The sequence below is a fragment of the Eurosta solidaginis genome, chromosome 1 (assembly GCF_040869045.1).
Source record: "Eurosta solidaginis isolate ZX-2024a chromosome 1, ASM4086904v1, whole genome shotgun sequence".
Lineage (NCBI taxonomy): Eukaryota > Metazoa > Arthropoda > Insecta > Diptera > Tephritidae > Eurosta > Eurosta solidaginis.
In genome coordinates this window covers 358235547-358254330 of record NC_090319.1, presented here as the reverse complement: position 1 = coordinate 358254330, position 18784 = coordinate 358235547, and the positions used below count along the sequence as shown (strand labels likewise).

Genomic DNA, 18784 nt, shown 5'->3' with positions numbered 1-18784 from the left:
ATGAATATAATGTGGTTAATATTAGCATCACTATGCTGTTAGTAAATAATCACAACAACAAAAACAGCAAGCAGCCACACTTATGTACATGTACACTAGGGCATGTCGATTTAAAAATCGCTCATTGCTCTGTGAAAATCGTATTCTAGGGATCAAAATAAGAAACTTTGCCGAAGGAACCATACCTCTAAAACGAATTCTGATGTCCCCCCCTTTGGATCGAACTTTTGGGTAGGGGCAATTTCAATTCTACCTGCTGTGTCTTGTGGTGGCTTAAAAAAAACAACACAAGCAATTTTACGATCTGCAATTGTGTCACAGTGATGCCTTGGTTTTAAAAGGGGGTTGTAAAAACGCTAATTTCTAATAATTTTTTTAAATTTCTTTTCTATTACTAAGTTAAATTCATTTTTTCGTTAACATATGTTCTGCCTAAATAAATTTCTAAAGAGCAATGGGCGATTTTTTTGCCTCCCCACAAATCGACTCGGCCTAATGTACACACTAAAGGAAGCAGGCACGCTTATGTACAAGGCAAAGAATAATATTCCACACACATAACCAGCAGCTCGAAGTGAAACACACATGTAGTCATCAGCTAAGAGCAGAAGTTGTTACTTACACACGCATATAGCTAAATAACCAAGTATGCGATACAACATTTCCATGTTCGTGAAAAGTCTAGACCTTAGGAGAAATATGCAAACGAGGTAACCGAGAGTATAAAAGCAGCACAAGCTGAGGAATCAGTAATCTGTTTGATTTAAACACGCTATTAGTTATGAAGTGTAATTGTGAATTACTACTCCCAAAGTAGTCTAAATAAAGACAATTTTGCAATACTGAATATCGGCGTTATTTATTCGACAGTTCAGGGATTCGAGCGTTAGCAGAAGGTGTATAATTATCAGGAAATCCTCAAAATTCGTTACAATAACTTAAAGTTCTGGTATATTGCTATTGGGAACAATGGCATACGAAGGTAGACTCTAGCATGAGAAACACGATGTTTTCTCCACATACATCGTGTTCAAAAGAATCAAGAGAAATAAAAATAAAAAACAAGCAAAGCAAAAACACAAACACTTACTTATGCAAATTGTATGGCGAATTTCTAGTTTCTGTCAAAGCTAGAATAATATCAGTTAAACCAAAAACTCAAGCGACGAACTTGTTTTTTTTTCTTTCTAAGTAAAATATTTACATACGAAAATATTTATGTGTGTTTAATGCTAATTTTAATTACTATTTACTTAAAAACAAAAATTTGTATTTATTTTATTTACAGTTCCAGCGATTCCGCCATGTCCACAGATAATGATGGCGGGACAGCAAATCAATGGGATCGAAGTAAACAAGCTGCTGTGTCGGTGCGACATGCGTCCAAAGCGTACGGAAAGAAGAAGAATGTAAATCAAGTGTTAAATAATTTAAATATGACCGTACCAAAGGGAACAATGTAAGTAAATCATGCATAAAGTTTGATTTAAAACCCCCACATACATTTTATGCTGAAAATATTTTACAAACAAGTTGAAGTTTGGGGAGCTGATGATATGCTAATGAAATTTTGAAGAATATTATTTTGTGTTTCAATATTTTTATATTAACCTTTAAATGCTATTTGTGTTAGTTTGACATTGCTTCCAAATAAGTGCACTTTACAGATCCGCATGACTTTCGTTTTGATAAGCTTCATTTATTATAATGAATTAAACTGTCAATAAAGGCACAGATAAATTTAGATTTTCGTTTTAGCACTTCTTAGTAAATTTGTTTATTTAATTTTTTTCATAATTATATCATAAATGAAGTTTTTATTTTTGAACTTGATAATATGCCATCAAGCGCTCTTTTCAAGGCTTCTTCAATAGCTCTATGATTTCATGGGAAGCTGACCTGGCACAGAGCACTACACCATTTCCAGTTGGAAATGACAAAAGTCAATTGTAAACGCAAAGCGGTCAGTTTGATTTGAGAAGAGGCATTTGTTAATGAGAGAGCATCAAATCAAAATGTGTAAGCGTAATTTCTGTTTGAGAATTGTTAGTTGGAAATGAGAAAGCGTCGCATGAAAATTCCAAATTTATACGAGAATAATGGACGGTAAATTCGAAATTGTAACTTTGATATAAGAAAAATTAGATGTAAATTAAAAGTATCAACATAATATGCGAATGCATCATTTGGAGTTGCTGGAGCGGCAGGTTAGTTCCATTTGGATCATCATACGCGCTGCTTGAGTTAGGTCATTTTTTATACTCATCGTGCTTTGCACACAGAGTATATTAACTATGGTGATATAACGGTTGATCGTAACGGCATAAACGAATCGAGATAAATATAGACTTCCATATATCAAAATGCTCATTATGAAAAAATGAATGAATTTAGCCATGTCTGTCCGTCTGTCTGTGCATACGATAACTTGAATAAATATTGAGATATTTTATTGAAATTTGGTATATGGGTTCCTTGTTACCCATCCCTTCGCTATATAAAATGAGCGGAATCAGATGATAACCACGCCCACTTTTTATATACATAACATTTTTGAAAACACAAAAAATCTCATTATTTAATAAATAATACACCTAGAATGTTGAAATTTTAATTTGTTGATTGGTATTGAGACTTTTGAATAAAGGTTGAATAAATTTTGGAAATGGGCGTGGCACTGCGCACTTGTGAAAAAATCAATTTTACAAATATTAAAAAAAATGTATGCCGCGATAAGCTCCGAAGAGATTTTAGACCGAGCTTCTCTTCCAATTTGCATCGCGCTCCTTTTAATTTTTCCTTCAAATTGGCGGGACAGGACCTAATTGTTTTATTTAACTGAACTTAAAACATTTTTCTTTTTTAATTATTTTACTTTCAAGTTTTTAGTCTTTATTTAATTGCCTATTAATTCTCATTCTATTTAGTTCATTCATTATTACACGGACTCTTTCCTCACAATTTGGTACAATCTAAGTCCTCAATACATAATCCTGCCAAAGACTTTACTCGACTCTGCGCCACGTATGCTTGTCCCTCCTCCAACTCTAAGGTATTTTGATGTCATTTCTACTGGACTGTTTGTAATATTTATTCCAAATATGAGCCAAATCGAACATCATATGGAGGTCGCTTTCTATTCATGTATATATTATGTGTTCCAAATATGGAACTCCGATTTTTTTGAATATCTCGATCCTTGCGCCACCTAGCGTCAATTTTTTTCATAGGTCTCTTTCTATCCTTGTATTCCAAATATGAGAAAAATTGGACGACAAATACGATTTTTTAAATATTTCGATCTATGCGCCACCTATCGGAGTTTTTTTCTTATTATTGCATTGTCATCGGCTTCTGAACTATATTCCAAGTTTCAAGCTTGTAGCTTATCAGGAAGTTACTTAAATTTCAATTACAAAATTCCGGCCAGCCAGCCTGTCAAGTCAAGCTAAATAAAACCGTTTAAAAAGGGTCGTAGCCGAATATAATAAACTATACCTTTGCAAAAAAGAGCTTAATATCAATGGCATTGTACTTTCTAAATAAATAAAAAATAAAAAGTTTAAAATGAGCGCCCCTTTTTTGACTAAGCAATTTTCTATGTTTCAGGAGGCGTAATTCGTAGAAAAATTAACATATCGTTATAAAATTGGAAATAAATACTTCTTTTATACAGAAAATATTTCTGGTAAATGGACAGGATCGTTTAAGGACTACACCCACTTTTATATAAAGTATTTCAAAAGGATCGTAGACTAGAATAATGAGCTATATCTACTAGACTGGGTTGGTCCCCATAAAAAAAAAGTTGCTAATGTTCGCCCCTAAATTTGAAGATTATGTTGAGAGGATTTCTTTTTTGATAATTTTCAAATTTAGGGGTGGACATTAGCAACTTTTTTTTTCGACCCAGTCTAATATGTACCAAGTTTTATTGTAAGAGGAAATTGGGAGGCATCTGTTTTTTTTTAATGGGCGGTACCACGTCCCTATTTTGATTAAGCTTACACAACATTTCTAGAGCCTAAAAAAAATGAAATCCTTGTAACAAAATTCGAAAAAGAGAGAAACTGTAGAATTGAAACTCACGCTGAGTATATAATGTTCGGTTACACCCAAACTTAGACACCCTTACTTGTTAAACGCTAGGAAGAGGATGCAGACCAAATAAAAGGTCTTTGCTTTGGTATGCGATAGCGATACATAGATGATGTTTATCGCGCCATGCTCGTTATGGCTGATCCGCATTGAGACTGTTTATAAAAAGTAAGACCGTATGTGAAGGTACCAATAGTATTCATTGCCATTTAGAATTGAGTCTTTTGAATTTTGAATGCTTTGTGATTTGCAATTTACGCTTTTGCATTTTCATATGACGCAATACAACATTTACGTACCAGCTGCAACTTCTGTGCACCAGTTTCTCCCCCGGTTGTTGGCTACCCAAATCATATACCCTTGATGGAGAATTGAGGTAATAAACTCATCGAAGGAACGGACTCTGAATGGGAAGTTTAAGAGATGCGGTATTTGAGTATTCTCTCAGTATCTGTAAGTCACCCAAAACTTTGCGATGTCCGACCATTGCAGCGTACTTTAAGCGGAAATCGGCTGTATCAAGCATGCCATGGACAGTATTCTATCCAGCGGGTTCGTGAGTTTAATATATCATCGGACAGTCAAGAGATAATTGATGTGCTTGAATATAAAACAATATGCTGGATAGTTATCGCTGGCATCCTAAACGCGTTCACGCTTAAAACAAGCTATTTTTCGGTACAAAGTTAGACATCCCTGATAATTGTAACGCGAATCTTAAAACCCAATCAGATACTTGGGAACAAGACTTGGATTAATATCAGAAACTTACGATTTATTGGTTGGTTATCGACTTGTTATCAAAGTGATAGCGCTTTGGTATTGAGAACCACCTTTTTCGACGAGTTATCCGCAGGTTATCGAAAAGTTTCCAGCGTATTGTCGATTTGCAATCGAAGTGTTAACGGGCTGTTTTGTAAACAAGTAGTCAATTTGTTATGTGTTATCGATTGTTAATCGATGGGCTGCCGATTTATTATCGGCGATATATCAATTTGTTATCGGTGAGTCGAGAGTAAGCCAAAAATAACGAATCGATCATACGCCGATAATAAACCAAACGTCTGTCGATACTAAGTTGATAACTCGCTCATATCAAGCACGCCGATAACACTCCATAACCGTCGATTGTTTTCGACAAGAGCTATAGCAGATCAATAACATGCCGATAAGGAACCGATCTCAAATCGGTAACTAATAAATTTTGGTTGTGACTGATAACAAGTCAATGCAGCCCTTCTTAAATGGTGACGAAATAGTGAAACAACGGCAAAATCATCCGGACATTCTCTTGAAAAACTTTTAAAGTACTTTTGAAGTGGTCGTCCGAAATGATTCCGAAAATATCGCAATCTGTGCCTGACCGCGCAAATATCCGAACTGATCCTAAAATAGTCCCTACATCATAACAAAAGATCCACTTTCTGAAAACTATAAATTAATTGCAATTATAGCAAACTACAGTTATCTTATTTTTAGAGATGAATACCCTGAGCTCGCAGAAGAGGAAAGCATTCTCCATAGTAAGAACCGCGTCACTCTAGCTCAGCTTCGATATGGATACTCTCACAGGTTAAACTCTTACGTATCCAGAATCCAGAACCCTGATATTCTAACACTCGTCTCACTCTGGTTACGTCCTATTGAAACAGCAAGTTTCCTTGAACTCCTGTTTGAGGATATTGATGATCATTTGAGTAGTCGCACCTATTGGGCGTTTTAAATCTGTAATCCCGCAGTCAATCAATTCTTTACACAGTATGCAAAATAATTGCGTCGCAGAAAATTTATTTAAATGATATTCTTTCCTTCGTAGCTTCCCTCGAATTTGCGAACAATCATTTTTATTACTATTTTGTCTTGATAATTGCTTCACACTTTTGAAGCTTTACAAGCATTTAATGATTTGCGTGCAAATTCAGTGTCGATAAATGCTTGTAGTAATTTTTTAATTAATAATCATTGTTCATTTATGTAGTTTGCTTTTAAAATGCTTCTATTATCATTGCATATAATTTACAAATATTGCGATTTGTTCAATCGATATCTGACGCGTGCTCCTCTATGCATCTGATTTATTGGCATTCCCAATGATTATCTAAATGTGGTGGGTGCTTGTGTGTGTGTGAAATTAATTCGTTTTGCAAATATAAAGACACGTGGAAGAACTTCTTATGTCATTGAAATTTTATTTATTGAAATGATTTGTATTTTGCAATTAATGATTTTTGTATTAATAAAATCCACATTTAAACTTTTATTTTAATCAATATTTGCCCTCCTTACATCTACTAGAAATTTTCTTGATTTGATGTTTTTGCTATTTTATAGATCAATTGCGATTCGTATTTTTTTTTAAGCTCTACCATTGAGAAAGCGCCGTTTCTCCGGCTTTTCCATTAAGGCTTGGGATCGTTGCGGTTGTTTTGTTAGCTGATAGAATGAAGCGAGAACCCTAGCCAGGATCAACGCAATGTATTAGCGCATTTGCGCCAAATGAACTTTCGACATTTCTCAGTAGGTGCGCACAAGGAAGAAACTAGTATTATTGACACTACCGGTGCCAGAGTTGTCGTGCTTTCCAATTTCTGTTTTGTACAAGATAATGATGACAACGCTGGTTATTTAAGGTTTTAATCTAATAAATTGATTTTCTTGTGTCTCATTCCTCAGCAACATTCGATAACCGTATATACATATGGGGTATTACATCCCATTTCGACCAATTTTGAACCCGACCCCTTTAGAATTGGCTGAAAGTTTTTCTTCTTTTTCTAGCTTACGAAAGACGTTTTTCAGAAGTTTTTCAAATTTTTTCATTCAACTCAAAAAAAGTTATGAATTTTTAAAAAAAACACCGTTTTTGTTTTCAAAAGCTATAATTTTTTCAAAAATTGACCGTTTGGGATCATTTTTCTTTTTAAATATGATTTTAAATGTACTTTTCGGAAAAAATACAAAAAAAATTTAAAGTTTTTTTTTTTCAATTAGATAAAAAAAAAGAAATTCTTGGCCCACTCCGGGATTCGTGGGGATGATTGCAGAATTGATTGAAGTTTTCTATGAGAAAAAAAAGGGTTAAATTCGAAAAATCTCGAAAAACTGAAAAATTACAAAAAAAAAACTTTAAAAATTTTTTTGAATTTTTTCCGAAAAGTATATTTAAAAACAAATTAAAAAAAAAAAATATCTCAAACGGTCAATGTTTGAAAAAGTTATAGCATTTTGAAAACAAAAACGTTGTTTTTTTTAAAATTCATAACTTTTTTTGAGTTGCATGAAAAAATTTGAAAAACTTCTGAAAAACGTCTTTTGTAAGCTAGAAAAAGAAGAAAAGCTTTCAGCCAATTCTAAAGGGGTCGGGTTCAAAATTGGTCGAAATGGAATGGAATACCCCATATATACTACCAGTTATCAACCCCACATTGTAAATTTTTTTGTTGTTAGCCACCATTAAACATACAAGCCAGTTAATATTTTGTCAAAGAAGATGATGTTCTGGTCGAGTGTGACTGACGTCATTGCATCATGGTATTACTCAATAGTATATCAGCACCACTTCCGGTTTCAACGCAATAACACAATACCGCCCAGAAATACATGGCCCTATTTTCAGCAACATATATGGCCGGGGATATGGAACTCATGTGCGCTCCTCACAGTGCCAAGTATTTCGAGTGCTCCCTTGCATTGCAATATAAGCATCTTCAGTCAGAGAACTTAATGAGCTCAAGCTTTAATAGCCGCCGGTCTTATTTACTTATTTAACGGGCGCTTAGCCGTTCAAACTGTTTTGGCCATCCAACAAGGCGCACCGATAACTGGCGCCAAGGGAGTCTAGACCTTTCTCCACCTGGTCCTTCAAGTGGAGTTAGGGCCGTCGTCTTCGTATGTAGGCTGGTTCCAATGAGAATACTTTCTTCACCTTTCATTCGCATGACATGACTTAGCCAGCGTAGCCGCTTTATTTAAGTTCACTGTGCTATGCTGATGTTTGCGTAGAGGTCGTACAGGGTGTCATTAAATCTTTTTCGGTTCTCGTTATCACGAACGTCATCAGATGTTGTTAGTGCACATGCCTTTGCACTATATATCGTACCCGATAAGTGACTTGTAGAGCATTACTTTAGAGACTCTCTTACTTTTCAATTGCCTACCTAGTCCAAAGAAGACTTCTTCGCTGGATTTCATAGCCGAGGTTTTTGCTTTAGATAATCCCGGTTCCCAAATTAACGAAGTTTTTTTTCTTTTCCGAAACAGTGGCGTAGTAGCCAAGGGGAAAATACGCTGATTCTTTGCTGGATGACAAGTACTACGATTTTGTATTCACCATCAAACCCATCTCATCCATTTATTTTTATAGTTTAGAGGAGCCAGAACTTACGGCGCATCAGAATACGCCAGAAATTGTATGCTCGTACTGCATTATATTATTCCAGAGCGGTTAAATTATGCAGCTTGTACTCTTCCTCCAGCATCAAATTACAGAAATTGGACGATAGAGGGTCATCCTGTCTAAATTCTCGTTTAGTTTCCAATGGCTCGGAGCGGTTCCTCTAAATTCTGACTGAGCTGATGATATTGCTCAATGCCATTTTGTAGGGTCGTATAAGTTTTACGGGAACACCAAACTCGGACATAGCGGCATATACGCTGCTCCTTTTCCTGCTGTTGAAGGCCACTTTAAAACCGACGAAGAGATGTGTGTCGATTCTGTTTTCGCGGTTTTTTTTGCAAAAGTTGGCGCAAAGAGAAAATTTAGTCCTGCGCCTTGCAAGGAGAATATTCCTCACGTATCTGCTGAAGATATCCCATCTGTCTTATTTTGAATGGCACTACCCGGGAATGAATCGCCCATTGTTACTTCCACGCGCCTTTGTTTTTGTGCGAAACGAATTGGTTCAAAAAAGGTGCGACGTACATTATCCATGAGCTCATAATAAAGCTAGTTCAGGTTTTGAACCTTGCCCATTCTGTGGATATATTATTGGAAGGGGCCTTGGTCAGTGAAATACTGCGTCAGTTAGAAGTCGTCCCCTGATCGAAATTCAGTTCCCTGGTCCATTTTCCCACAGCACTGCAGCGCTATTGATATTGCCAGCACCAGGTAGATTCTTTTCGCGCCTGTTCGACACCAACTCTGCCAAATTGCATGCGGAGTTGGTTAATTATTTTTCTTTCTATGGCTCCAGCAATAAAAAGAACGGCATCTGCGACTACCGTGGCTTATCTGAGTTTATTGGTGACGCCTCTTTACGTTGTACATAGGTAAAAGCTGTTCGGTTGTTCCGGAATTTCATTATATCCGCCCAAATCTGTACACCGCATATGCATCGTCTATGAACCCACAATTTGGGCAGTTTGGTTTACATCCTTGTCCATTCTGAGACGATATGCGTGGAAGCAGCAACATTCCTTCTACTTCTGCTCGGAGGTAAATGTAAATATTGTCCTTTCTTTAGCTATAAGGTGTATGGGTAAGGTTCCCGCAGCTAAAAACACGGCATCTGTGCCTACCGTGCGGTAAGTTTAGGTGATGCGTCCCTCTGTGTTAGACCGAGGTGGAATAGCTGTTCGGTAATTCCAAAGCGCAGTCTTCTCGAAGGCTTCTTTAAAGTGTTCTGAATGGGTAAGCTTTCTATCTAATCCTACCCCAAGTTATTTCGTGGAGCTGCGCGTTTCTACTTGCTGGTCCGAAACCATTGTATTGTGGCGAATATTAGTATCACTAAGCTGATACTAAGTAAATAAAGGCACAACAACAATAAAGCAGGCTGCCACTCTAAACAAATCAATCATCATTTATACACATACATACAAGGCAGCGAAGATATACTCACAAACACATGTAATCATCAGCCGAAGTAGTACTCACATATACACACGCATATGGCTAGAAACTACAAATATACATGTACACGGCTGGTAACCAAGCATGCAGTTCACGAAATTACTAAACCTTAGGAGAAATGAGTGAACGAGGAAACCCAGAGTATAAAAGCAGCGCAAGCTGAGGCATGACTAATCAATTTTGATTTGAGCACGCTATTGGTTGTGAAGTATAAGAGTTAATGTGAAGTACACCCAAAGTAGTCTAATAAAGACCATTTTGCATTATTGAATATTGGAGTTATTTATTCAACAGTTTAGCGACTCGAACGTTTGGAATAAGTGGAATTCTTTACAGTATTGATTATGATGGTAATTCATGTCTTCGATGTCGCGATCTCAGATTCGCAGTCGCAAGCTGAAGTCAATGATAATTCATCCACCGATCTCTAGGCTGTTCCGCCTGTTATCCTCACCTTTCTCTGGCCTAGTTTTTTTTTTCGTACGTGAGCCACAGATTTTTTGGTAGAATTTATAGAAACAATTCGCAAATTAGTTAAGGAATTGTTTGAATTTTAATTTATTTTAATACATTTTTGCTGTCTGAAACAAGAAAGAAGGTGTTTAAAAGATTCGAAAGGTTGGTTAGCATTCATTGCTTATACAAAATTTCAGACGGATTCATCCAAGTTATTCCAAAAGATCAGCGCTACACTTAACAGATATCTAATCATTTTTTCAATCCAGGCTCACAAAAGACGTAGATGCATAAAAGCGACTAAAGAATCTCAAAGACAGCAAAATGGTCCACTTCAGAAATTACTTACTTAATTGACGCTTAACCGTTTAAACGGTTATGGCCGTCCAACAAAGCGCGCCAGTCGCTTCTTCGCTCTGCCATTTGGCACCAATTGGTCACACCAAGAGAGCTGAAATCGTTTTCCACCTGATCCTTACAGAGGATGGGGGCCGCCCTCTTCCTCTGCCCCCATGGGCTTTTTCCGATAAACTTCAAAATAATCTTTAAACTTTTAAATAATTTGCAAATTCAAGTCAACAAGTGGTTATCAAGTAAATTTATCTACTTGAGATTTTAGCAAAATTAACGGCTTATATTGTTAAATGTGGATGGCAATGTGCTGATGTTGAATATAATCAATATACTCACTGGGGTGGGTCGAGATTTGTATGGACGATAGTTAACCGATATCGCGCCATCGTTTTTTCTATAGGATTTGGTCTCAGGAAAAAAAGTTTTTATTGGGTCGGACAGGGTATACATGAACATTTTACAATCAAATGAAAATTTTAAGTCGAAAAAAGTCAAAAAAATTAAATTCGCAGGCTTGAAATTATTTTTTTGTGTATGCGTAGTGAAATTTTTTTTTCCTGAGCCCAAATCCTATCGAATAATCGATGGCACAGTATCAGTAATTAAATCGACCCAGTCTAATACTCACACAATATTCACACACCGAGTAAGACATACACACATATATATGAGTGTTTATCAATGGAATGACCCTCAGTCGCAACACTAAAGTGAAAACAGAACCAAAGAAAACAAAACAAAGCATTTATATGAAATACAAAATAAGCACTTCTAAGCCAACAGCTGACAAATTAGTCATTGGCCAACAAGTCATTGCCATTAGCTTTAACAAATTGCTGAAAAAACATCAAAAATGTTTGCTTGAGATAGGGAACTTCAATTGTACTTATGCATCAACAAAGAGAACTGCAAGAGTACTTCAAAACTTCGCAGTACATCGGATATAACTATAACGGTACAATAGAATAATAATAACTTCTATGGAAGATAAAATTACTTTTTTCTGTGTATGGCATCAAAAAAAAATTTTTTTATGATTAATTCTTAATCAATTTCACCACTTTTCGAAGTAAGAATCTAAAACATAGATATTGGCTCTCGAAGTTGAAAATTGGACTTCTCCTAACATAATTTCTTTACTTTTTGTATTTAAAAAAAAAATAAAGAAATAAAACCTCTCAACCCTGACCTCAAAAAAAAGCTCGATCCCAATAATTTTTCAGGTGGGGTTCAGATCGAAGCCCGACCTGTTAGGCCGGGCTCGATTTCAGCACATCAAAACGCAGTTCAATACTTGTGGCACAGTAGTATATCCGCCATTTTTTGTTTCTGTGTAGCCGTGTCATTTATCGCTTTCAGTATTTTTATATAGGTTAGGTTGGTCCATGGGAACCGCGCATAGACTCAACTATCAGTAAAGCTAGAAAATATACACAAATTTCTGAAAACTGTTTGAAATGACCGAAAAATTAAATTTAGTAAGATAGCCGACATCATAAGAATATCAAAAGAACGTGCGTCATATTTTTCAGGAATGCCTAGGTATGCACTGCACCGTGTCACAAGTCGGTCGTAAAAATGATGTGAAATGAAATTTCAATTCCTGCCCGTATTCTCTAAATCTAGCTTCCAGCGATTATTATCTATTCAAAAATCTTAAAAATGAGCTCCGTGGAAAAACATTTAGGTCAGATGAAGAACTGATTGCCGATACTGCAGAGTATTTTTGTATCACTCTCAAACAAGACTTTCTTGAAGAATTATCTCGATGTTTTCCAAAAAACAACATTTTTCTCTTACTTAGTCTAAAGACTTTTCCACCCACGTGTTATAACTGTCCCTATTCTTTCCAGAGATTGATTACAATCTAACACAATTTTAGATGCTATGGTATGCCAGATTATTTTATTAGTTGCTTGACGCGGCTGCAGTTTAAGTTATTTTCCTCCAGTGTTTCTATTGCTTTGGTAACGGCTACATGCCCGAAAAATACTACAAAGATCTGGCATATTTTAGAATCTGTTTATTTTCGGATGACCACTATATATCACAGACCCTACAACTTCCATTACATTCGAATGATCGATGTGCACTCGTCGCCAAAACAGCGCCCTTACGCCACCCTTACATCTATATTGTGGCTCTAAGAGCCACATAGAAGCACAGGTCCGGGATCAGACAGTCTGTTCGTCCCATAAATGATGGAGCTTATCGTTGCAGTTGTCAGCGCTATGTTCTTGGTGTAGCAGTGTTTCAACCCATTCAATAGGTACGACCACTCAGTAATCGTCATCAATATCATCTGACGGAGTCCGAAAAAGTTGCAGTGTCAACAGGGCTGAACCAGAGAGATAAAGGCATTAAAAACGTTGGCTCCACATTGCAATTAAAAAGATGGCTAGTGTCATATGGGGACACGTTACAAGCAGGAAATACACGTTTATTCTGAATTTCTTCGATTCCTGACAGGCTGGTACTCTTCCATCAGATGTATATTGGGATGCCCAGGTTTCTGCGTTCATCCAATTGCTTTATAAGTGGTTAGGTTAGGTTAGCTTGCGAGGGCTGAGCTGGGCACTATAGTACCAGCTCACTACTTAGGCCACCAATGGGCCCATTGTAAAACCCTATACGGCCTCAAAGAGGACCCCTACCCTGCCTTAAGCGGGTCAAACCACTTCAAGGAATTTATATATTTTGCTAAAGCCTTGACTTCATAGCTAGAGACCTCAGCAAGGTCATGTAGAAAAGGTTTACCAAGGATGGCCAACCTACTACACAATAGTCGAAGGTCGTTACCCCCATTCTAGCACCATGCGTGCCTATTAAACAATGCCCTATTAGAACCCTTATCAGGGACGACAGAACTGATTTGTTTAAAATCAGAAGCCGTCTTGTGCGCCCCTTGTCATATGAGGGTAAGATTAGCCTGGATATCTCACACGATGATATGGCCGACCATAGTCCATTTGCAATTATTATAGTGCTTGTGTTCACACGAAGCCCATGGGTATACCTACCGAATCATTTCCCGGAAGGATATGATGGGTGGTGCCTCTTCTGGCCAGCTCGTCTGTTCTGCAGTTGCCTTCAATATCCCTGTGCCCAGGTACCCATATAAGGCTGATACTGAAGTGCTGCGCCATCTCGTTAAGAGATCTGCGGCATTCAGTGACCGACTTTGCGTTGTCGCCGAATGAGTCCAGGGCCTTTAATGCGGCCTGGCTGTCTGATAAAATAAACACCCGTTTACCATCCTTAGGCATAGACCTGAGATGATTCACAGCCCTGTGTATTGCCAGCACTTCCGCTTGGTAAACACTACAGTTATATGGTAGGCGAACAGAGACCTCTAGACCCATATCCCGTGAAAAGAGGCTTGCTCCCACCTTCCCGTCAAGCTTAGAACCATCCGTGAATATGTTGATGGCACCCGGTACTGTGTGTTGTCTAGTATTCCAGTCTTGTCGCGATTTATAAGTGGTTAAGAGCGTTACCTAATCTTTGCCACAAGTACTGCCGGGGAGGGACTAGAGGATTGTATTACGGTTCTGGAGTTTAGGTACAATTCCGGCTGCATGCTATTTAAAACGTTGATCCTGATCGAACGTCACTCCAGTATTTTGGATATTCCATAGTCTGTAGCATAATATCATCGACGTGGATGTCCAATATGGTCGATATTTGCCAGACCCACATTGTATATAAGGTCCCCGAAGATTTGCTCGCGAGGTGAAAAAAGCTGGAAAGACTAGGGAGGTATTTGTTGATTTTTTAGAGTAGCCATCAATGGATGGGATGGATGCTATTATCGTGCATTATGTTCTTCGCCACAAGGTCTACATGTGGAAAGTGCAGAATGGCATAGAGTGCAGCGGTCGGGCTGTTTTCAAAGATCCCGCCATTCTGAGCATTATTCTGAGCATTCGCAGACTATATACCCCCTTTAAATTTTTCGAGGTAGGTTCTTTATTTGTGGCTATCCACCAAAACGGGATTTCACAATTGCACCCGATTGACATACATCCAACGTTCCTTTACATGCATAAAATGTCGTGGGGCCTTCTCCACTTTCTTCTCCACGTGGAGTTTTAATGACACTTTACGGTCTAGCATGATTCCTAGATATTTTCTACAAAACAGACATGCTTAGATCTAGTAAAATTTCGTATTTAACCTACAAATAAATACGATAAAGTGAATTTTGTCGTATGGTGTTATTAGAAAAATTTCATGCGACACAGTTCTCTGCGATGGATGTTCATATAAATAGTATGTACGTGTATGAATAAAAGAAACTTCATCGTCATTGATTTGTAGTTATATACACTTGTTTATCACCTGTATCTTTCAATTACGTACTTATGTATACATATATGTTTTATTTCTTTGTATGTACATATACATATATTGCACATTAAAATAAAGAACCATAGCCAAAAAGAGAAAAAGACATGGCGCAAAGTACGTGCCGTCGCCAAAAAATTTTTTTTACGATTTCTGGCTAATTGAATTGGAGAACACATACAAACAGTGCCCTGGCGACGATGGACCTATTAAACTCTCGTCGTAAGCAGCTGATGTTTAAGTCATCATAAAAGGCAAATGTGTGCCAGAAATTAACACTCTCATGGACCAGGGACATCAGGATGAGAATGCATAGGGTCCTGAATTTGACTACCTAAGAGGGGTGATCCTCCAACATGAACTCAGTACAAAGCACAAACGAATAACAGAAGAGTATACAGTTTCGTTTGCGAAGAAAATCTTCAGAGCAGTGTATGTATGCAATAAACTGCTGAGATGTACAATGTCGGTAGGAGGTTTTAAGTCTAGGGATAGCTTTATTTCAAACCCAAAGCCTTTCGATATTAGACTTAAGCCCACTTGCAGAGCGTCAAGTTATGTTTTTAACTCAGAGCTAGCTTTTCATGAGGGATTTAAGTCCTACATTTTTGGAAAATTGTAACTCATGGTTAGTTACAAAGATAAATTAATATTGATAAACTGGGCCTTACAAAATGAATCTTGTGTCTAAAGAATTGATGCTTGCTGCTCAGAGCATTTTCTCCTTGCAAGTGCTAATAAATGGTATGTTAGTGACAGCAAATGTAGAAAGCTTGGGCTTCACGAAGAAACCTTTAAGAAAGTTCTGTTCTGTCATAAGCCCTTCGTTTACTCGAGTAGGCAGAGTTATCAGATTTTGAAGTAACAGTTAAGCTTAGGCCTAGAAAAATTGTAGTATCTGCTAAGAGAACGGAGAAGGTATATGCCTTTTAGCACAGCTGGATCTAAACAGCCATATTCTACAAAAAACTGTCCAAAAAGTATCTTATTAAGATACTAGCTTGATAGATCAAGGCTCTTAATGCCAAGGTCAATCGGTTTTCTTTGTTCTATGCCACGTCAAAAGCATCTAAGTATATAGACGGCTATATTTGTATGCGTTGCTATTATATATAAAAGACTCAACTCGTCTGTATAATTATTTGCTTTTTCCGTAGGTCGCCACGTTAAGTTGACCATTGGATGTTTGTTTATTTAGCAGGTTTTATTTTTCTCATCATCTTGAACCGCATTTCAACTTGAACTGTGATGCTTAACATTGACTTATACGGTTTTATTGTAAGTTTTTAACATATTCGTCGCTGCGCTAACGAAAACAGTTATGTGTTTTTTTTTTTCAAATTTTTTTTTTTGTTGCATATTTTATTATCACTATATAGAGTCCACATTTCTACATATGCCGTTTTTTATATCTCTTTTGGTTTAGAAGTACTCTGAAAAACGGTTATGTACTTACTTCCTTATAATTTTTTTAATTGCTGGCGAAAGTGCTTTGATTTCAATGTAAAAATAATTACAAACCATCTCGCTTCGCAAGGCAGCCGGGTCTATGAACTGGAGCGACTCGAGATTTTCCCGACCAAGGGCTGTAATTTCAGTGTAACCCCATTTAATTTGTTGCCTCCCTCCCACAAATTGTCCTCCTCCCAGCAGATCCTTGCAGCGGGACTGCGCCATATTCTCCTGCTCCGGGAGGATATCGAACCCAATCCGAGACCTTTACCTGACCCCGGTCGAGAGAAACGGTTTTGCTGCGTTTACCGGAAAAGAATCTTTTAGGACGGTCTTGTCAGTGTGTCACCTGCAAGGGATGGTGGCATCGGACAGAAAGTTCTGGGTTATACCCAAAACCCGAAGTCCTCGTAACTTTTATAAATCTTTTGTGACTCCTTGCTGTTTACGCCCAAGAGCGTCCCGTAGTCTGCGCCTTAGCGCCCCCACTACCTTCTAGCTGCTCCGCTGCTCAGTAAACCACAAAAAGTACCCGCTGCTACTTGGGCCCCATGGCGCCACCAGCTCATACGGCCGGTCCTACTCAAAACTACAATCTCCGTAGTAGAGTCGGTAGCAATGCCGATGATCAGCACCCGCCCCGTCTTCTTCCCCCCCCCCCCCCTTTTTCCAGCAGTAGCACTCGAGTAGGTCAGGGAAACAGACTCTTAATCCCTACCACCTTTTGCACCATTTGCCAGCACAGAATTTATATGTTTGCGACATCTGACCAATGTAGCTACTGCCTTGACGGTGCCATTTTCCTAGATGTTCTCGTCTCAGCGATGACACCCCCGACGGGTTTCATCGCGCCATGCCGCTAAACCGCAAACCCAACTACACCGGGTACTCAAATGCTTACCTAGGGACGTCCAGTCCCAGGGCCATAACAGCATTTGCGTCCTAGCCTCCCACAACTGCGACGTACTCAACTATCACTTACCCCCAGAGTGACGACGTCTACCCCGTTGCACTTCAGAATTCTGCAGTTAAACTGTAATGGGTTAACTGGGAATATCGCGGAGATAGTAGATTTCATGAAGCGGCATAACATCCGCATTGCAGCGATCCTTGTAACCAAACACACAGCAAGATCTGCATTGCAGACCTGCTCTGGACATAACGTCCGCGACAGCGGAAATGGAGGCGGTCCCGCGTTTATCACCCACTACTCAGTGCAATATAATATATTTGATCCCGACATCGGCATCATGCTACCGACTGTCTTACACCCTAAAATCTTGGGTGTGACTTTCGATCAGGATCTACATTTTGGAGAGCATGCAACCGCAACTGTACCTTAAGTCCAGAGCCGTAATAAAATCGTCAAATCTCTTGCCGGCATCACTTGGGGTAAAGGTAAAGAAACGCTCATTACTACTTAAAAAGCAATTGGTCGGCCGATTGCATGCTACGCGTCCTCGATATGGTCGCCAAGCCTAAAGGTAACTCACTGGAAGAAAATACAGGCCTGCCAAAATACTGCCCTCACAACCGCTACGGGCTGTCTCCTTAAGTCCCCAGAACACCACGTACACAATGAGGCGAGGGTAATCCCCATTAGGGAGAGAAATGAAATGCTAGGCAAACAGTTTCTGTTGAATACCCAGAAACCTGGGCATCCCAACAGATATCTGATTGATGAAGCCGCACCTCCCTTTCCCTACCGCCAAAAGCAAATTTGAATAATGTTTGAAAACAGCTATGTGCTATAAAACGGCGCAAATATTTATCACGTCGTAATGGGTTAAAAAAACTGATTTTTTCCTTCACACATCAGTAACATATTTTCCATAAAATATTTTAAAAATACGACATTTGCAAAATTTTGCTAACGGACATCAGAAATAAGTTTTTTTGATCTCCTGAAAAGTTACTGAAAAATACATAACTGTTTTTGTGAGCGCAGCGACGATATAAATAAAATGTACTTGTATACAAATATATTTACTAAATTTTTTTTTCTTTAGACCATCTTTACACTTGCACTAATCTACAATAAATCCACGTTAGTTAAAATAAGCGTTCACAGATGTTCCATCCCTAGGAGCTACAGCCTCTAGGGAAAAATGTCGGCATCTCTAACATTTACTCATATTTATCGAATAGCAAAGGAAAAAAATTGTAAAGCAACGCCGGGTACCCTGCTAGTACATATTATTCTTATAAATAAAAATTAATGTAAGG

At 38.0% G+C, this 18784-nt stretch overlaps 1 protein-coding gene across 4 annotated transcripts in view; it reads left to right on the top strand.

Moving 5' to 3' along the window:
* The window catches only part of snu (snustorr), a 212320-nt gene that overhangs the window by 179288 nt on the left and 14248 nt on the right, over positions 1 to 18784 (top strand). For all 4 annotated transcript variants that reach the window (XM_067762750.1, XM_067762749.1, XM_067762752.1 and 1 more), the window contains one exon: positions 1289 to 1459. In XM_067762750.1, the coding sequence (XP_067618851.1) occupies positions 1289 to 1459 (171 nt within the window). The remainder of the gene's footprint in view (positions 1 to 1288; positions 1460 to 18784) is intronic.